This window comes from Nannobrachium achirus, assembly GCF_963921795.1.
Source record: "Nannobrachium achirus genome assembly, chromosome: 21".
NCBI lineage: Eukaryota > Metazoa > Chordata > Actinopteri > Myctophiformes > Myctophidae > Nannobrachium > Nannobrachium achirus.
Genome location: NC_137828.1, coordinates 1,950,038 through 1,956,037, shown reverse-complemented (window position 1 = coordinate 1,956,037; position 6,000 = coordinate 1,950,038). Strand labels below are relative to the sequence as shown.

General features: G+C 45.1%; 1 protein-coding gene across 1 annotated transcript in view; it reads left to right on the top strand.

The window, feature by feature from the left end:
• The window catches only part of tnk2a (tyrosine kinase, non-receptor, 2a), a gene marked incomplete at both ends in the record, with an annotated part of 57,671 nt that overhangs the window by 14,357 nt on the left and 37,314 nt on the right, over positions 1–6,000 (top strand). The window contains 4 exons of the mRNA XM_080752385.1: positions 35–216; positions 2,889–3,015; positions 3,395–3,541; positions 4,370–4,464. Of these exons, the coding sequence (XP_080608511.1) occupies positions 35–216; positions 2,889–3,015; positions 3,395–3,541; positions 4,370–4,464 (551 nt within the window). The remainder of the gene's footprint in view (positions 1–34; positions 217–2,888; positions 3,016–3,394; positions 3,542–4,369; positions 4,465–6,000) is intronic.

Here is a 6,000-nt window from a genome sequence, read left to right as displayed (position 1 = left end):
GTCTGCAAAACCGAGGGATTTGATGTGTGTGCAGGTAGCGTGTGGCATGGCCTACCTGGAGCAGCGTAGGTTCCTCCACAGAGACCTGGCTGCTCGCAACGTCCTGCTGTCCACCAACGAGACGGTGAAGATCGGAGACTTTGGCCTCATGAGGGCGCTGTCCCCCCACACCGACCACTACGTCATGGAGGAGAGCCACAAGGTCCCCTTCGCATGGTAAGATCTATACTAGATCTATAAATCTATTAGAGGAGAGCCACAAGGTGCCCTTTGCATGGTAAGATCTATACTAGATCTATAGATCTATACTAGATCTATAGATCTATAGAGGAGAGCCACAAGGTGCCCTTCGCATGGTAAGATCTATACTAGATCTATAGATCTATACTAGATCTATAGATATATAGAGGAGAGCCACAAGGTGCCCTTCGCATGGTAAGATCTATACTAGATCTATAGATCTATACTAGATCTATAGATCTATAGAGGAGAGCCACAAGGTGCCCTTCGCATGGTAAGATCTATACTAGATCTATAGATCTATACTAGATCTATAGATATATAGAGGAGAGCCACAAGGTCCCCTTCGCATGGTAAGATCTATACTAGATCTATAAATCTATTAGAGGAGAGCCACAAGGTGCCCTTTGCATGGTAAGATCTATACTAGATCTATAGATCTATACTAGATCTATAGATCTATAGAGGAGAGCCACAAGGTGCCCTTCGCATGGTAAGATCTATACTAGATCTATAGATCTATACTAGATCTATAGATATATAGAGGAGAGCCACAAGGTCCCCTTTGCATGGTAAGATCTATTAGATCTATAAATCTATTAGAGGAGAGCCACAAGGTCCCCTTTGCATGGTAAGATCTATACTAGATCTATAGATCTATACTAGATCTATAGATCTATAGAGGAGAGCCACAAGGTGCCCTTCGCATGGTAAGATCTATACTAGATCTATAGATCTATACTAGATCTATAGATCTATAGAGGAGAGCCACAAGGTCCCCTTTGCATGGTAAGATCTATTAGATCTATAGATCTATACTAGATCTATAGATCTATTAGAGGAGAGCCACAAGGTGCCCTTTGCATGGTAAGATCTATTAGATCTATAGATCTATACTAGATCTATAGATCTATTAGAGGAGAGCCACAAGGTCCCCTTTGCATGGTAAGATCTATTAGATCTATAGATCTATACTAGATCTATAGATCTATAGAGGAGAGCCACAAGGTGCCCTTCGCATGGTAAGATCTATTAGATCTATAGAGCAGTGGTTCTCAACCTGTGGGTCGGGACCCCAACAGTAAACAGACCAACATACAGTATATAAGTCTATACAGGGTAGCTTAGGTACACATTTCTAAAGTGACAATTTAAGGACATTAAAATACATTTTTAGTTGGCCTACCTCTGGTAAAAAATTGTTCAAATTGTCAAATATTAGAGGCAGACATTGTGAAAATAGCAGATCTACATGCTCACAACGCCTCCGCTTTGTGGGGCGTTGTGAGCATGTAGATCGGCTATCGTCACAATGGAATAGATCAAGTAAAACTGTAAAATGGAATGCCAACTCCTACAATTCCAAGTGCTTGTGTAGGGTGGGGGGTCCCCAGTTGAAATATGATTATTTTGGGGGTTGCAGCCTGAAAAGGCTGAGAACCACTGATATAGAGGAGAGCCACTAGATCCCCTTCACCTGGTAAGATCACAGAGTAGGGTGTCAAGGCACCCCAGGGTGCAGTGATGCCGGTCCAAGGGTGCTGCAGAATAATGTGATAACATTTGGAGTTCATCAATATCACTTCATCAATAGCCTCGGCATCCAGGAAGTTCAAGAAAGATAAGCCTGGGTAAAGCCCCCGGGAAACTGTGGTGCAGCCAATCAGGCGAGTCTGTGTGTATATTACCAGTAAGACTCCCAAATCGGGAGATAAGCGACCGTCAGGTCACAGTATACACAAAGAGGCTTGTAAGTGGCATTGGTTCCACCCACAAGTTTGTACGACAAACGGTTGATGAGTAAAGCCAAATACATTTTTGGCCAATCAGAGGAGGGGGTGGGGCAAAGTTAAACCAATTAAGGTGAACGACTGTTGGAGCACCAGGAGTCGGTGGTCCCCGGGAATTCCCCGTGAGCAGCCCAGTTGGGGTGTTGATTTGGTCATTTTTGCAATATTTGGTGGCGGTGGCAGGGGGTCCCTGGGGGTCCGTGGTGGTCCGGGGGTCCTGAAGGTTGTGGTTTGGCAGGCAAGGAGTGTCTGTGGAAAATTTCACATGGATAGGGGCAACGATGGCGGAGATATGAGTAGGGCAAAAGTGTGACGTGACGTGACAGTCAGACTGACTGACTGACGGACAGACAGGTGGAGGTTTTGATAGTAACTGCAACCTAATGGTCGCAACAAATGCATTCCCCCTTCCCCTCTATGACAGGCATCAAACAGGTTGTTGTCTTTGAAGCTTTCATTGATAAGAGAGATCACTAACGAGTACTTGACACTTTTAAGTCCCAATCAATCAATTACCTCAGTGCACAACCCCTTTGAAGTTCAAAGGGAGCAATTAAGCTCCTGAAAAAAACAGAGAGCAGTGAAAAAATGCTACTGGCCATGGCTCGTATCCCCGCCCTACTGGGCTCTTTCAGCCTACTACATAAATATCACTACACTATGCTTAGTAAAACAGACCCGATTTGCACTGTACTGTAGTTGATTCTTTTTCCATCTACGGCCAACCAATTCACCAAAAATAGCCAATCTACAAGCTCTAGTGAAAATCTCTCTCTCTCTCTCTCTCTCTCTCTCTCTCTCTCTCTCTCTCTCCCCCTCTCTCTCTCTCTCTCTCTCTCTCTCTCTCTCTCTCTCTAGGTGTGCTCCAGAGTCTCTCTCCCATCGTACGTTTTCCCATGCCTCAGACACATGGATGTTTGGTGTCACCCTGTGGGAGATGTTCACCCATGGACAGGAGCCCTGGCTGGGCCTCAACGGCAGCCAGGTGCACGCACGCACACACGCACACACACACACACACACACACGCACGCACACACGCACACACACAAACTCTCTCTCACAAACTCTCTCTCACACACACTCATAAAGACAGGTCTCACCCATTCCTCCCCTTCCCAGAAGCAAGGAGAGAATTTCACACCTTTTGCGCACCCCATTTGAAAGGTCAATTGAAATGCTAATTCACATTTGGGAAGACAATAGAACCCCCGCTGGCAGCAGGGGAGGAGGTGTTGCTCTCCTGGGCCAAAAGGGACAGAATTTAGCTGTCAGTTTGACTGATACATGCAGTCAGAGTGGAAGTGATTTTCTTTCAGTCACCCGTGTGTTAAACATAAACATGCGTCTCCGTGCGTTCCCCAGATCCTCCACAAGGTGGACGTGGAGGCAGAGAGGTTGTGTAAACCAGACGACTGTCCCCAGGACATCTACAACGTCATGCTGCAGTGCTGGAGTCCTAAAGCTGAAGATAGACCTACCTTTACTGCACTGAGAGACTTCTTAATGGAGGTAAGAGTCCTAAAGCTGAAGATAGACCTACGTTTACTGCACTGAGAGACTTCTTAATGGAGGTGAGAGTCCTAAAGCTGAAGATAGACCTACGTTTACTGCACTGAGAGACTTCTTAATGGAGGTAAGAGTCCTAAAGCTGAAGATAGACCTACCTTTACTGCACTGAGAGACTTCTTAATGGAGGTAAGAGTCCTAAAGCTGAAGTTCAGGCCAAAGGTGGTACTGCAGCTGAAAATGCTCTGAGAGCCATTCAAAAATGAGAGAGGCTCTCTATTCAGGAGTGGTAATTTAGCCTCAAACCTTTTGAAAAACGTTTTTGGGACATAAACAATATGACATAAATACTTTTTAAATGCATGGTGTATCACCTTTAAACTCACTTTGCCACTCGATATGCCACTCACTTTATGCATGCTCATACCCTCTATAGACCCGCCCACTCTCTGAGCGGACTGGTTCTCTTGGTCTGGTGTTGTCATATGACGCTTAACTTGATATGGTATCTTGGCGTACCGGCCAATGAAATCAATGCAAGACGGAGGAGGGGGTGGGTCTAATTTTTGAAAATCAACAGAAACAGTGGAGGGGGGAGGGGGGGGGGGGGGGGGGGGGGGGAGCTCAGCCAAAGCTCTTAATTTGCTCTTAAAAGCTCACACACGTGTTTGTTTTAAAATACTTTTAGAAGGACGGTTTTATGAATGTTATTTAAAAATGGCATGTATGTGTGTGTGTGTGTGTGTGTGTGTGTGTGTGTGTGTGTGTGTGTGTGTGTGCGTGTGCGTGTGCGTGTGCGTGTGTGCGTGCGTGTGCGTGTGCGTGCTACAGACCATGCCCACAGAGATGAGAGCTCTGCAGGACTTTGAAGAGGAAGACAAACTGCAGATCAACATGAACGATGTCATCACCATCATAGAGGGAAGGTATGTGATGTCATCATGATGTCATCACCATCATAGAAGGAAGGTATGTGATGTCATCATGATGTCATCATGATGTCATCACCATCATAGAGGGAAGGTATGTGATGTCATCATGATGTCATCACCATCATAGAAGGAAGGTATGTGATGTCATCATGATGTCATCACCATCATAGAGGGAAGGTACGTGATGTCATCATGATGTCATCACCATCATAGAGGGAAGGTACGTGATGTCATCATGATGTCATCACCATCATAGAGGGAAGGTACGTGATGTCTACGAAGTCTACATATGTTTTTTGAAAAAGAAAAATGGCTGCCAACTCGGGAAACTTGGGCGGGGGCAGCAAATGAGTTATTATTATTATTATTATTATTATATTTTTACACACAATCCAGGGACATTGACAGGCCTGACATTGACAGGCCTGACAAGGCTCGGCTGACACAAAACACACTACGTTGTCAATTCACCATTCAGTAAAGGAGGAGGGGAGCGCACTTTTTATGATCTATATACCAGTTCGCTTGTTTCTCTTGCATAAATCTGGCAACACTCTTCTTTCCACTGTCCACAGTGTTTTGTTTTATATACCAGTTTGCTTGTTTCTCTCCCATAAGTCTGGCAACACGCTTCCTTCCTCCTCTCTCCACTCGTGTCCACAGTTTGGCTAATGGCTAATGCTAGCTCCGGTAGAACTGGTCGTTTTAAACTCTATAAAGGAAAAATGCTATCCTTAGATCACCAACAAGTGCTGTCCCTATACTCCCATGGACATTGTTTGGAATTATCTTTGTTGGACTTTGTTTGGAATTATCTTTGTTGTTCTTCAGCAACGTGAGACGTTATGTGAGTTATCACGCACACACACACACACACACACACACACACACACACACGATATGCCCAAATAAGGCCATATCGGGTACCGATAATCGGCGGCCGATATATCGGTCGTACACTAATCACCATCATAGAGGGAAGGTACGTGATGTCATCATGATGTCATCACCATCATAGAGGGAAGGTATGTGATGTCATCATGATGTCATCACACTAATAAAACACACAAATCGCTACACAGTATGTCTACACTCATGTCATCAACATGGATCTGTCCCATATAGCGCCACCAATCAGGCCCATTTTTGGAGCGGTGTGTGTAACACAGCAGCTCCGCTATAGGCAGTAATGTGTGTCTGTCCTCATTAGTACGAGTCTGTCCAGTCAAGTTTGAAGAGGATCTGCACATGCGCGATTTTACCACCCACACACACATACACACACACACACAAACAAACACACACACACACACACACACACACACACACACACACACACACACACACACACACACACACACACACACACACACGTGCGCACAGCAGTTACACAACATTTCGGTACCTATTGAATTGAGTTCCCCTCCGCCCGGATGCATGGAGGCTGATGGGATACTGCAACATACTGCGTTATATAGATCTAAGACACAGAATTCAGATATCTAGAACACATAGAATCTAAAACATAGA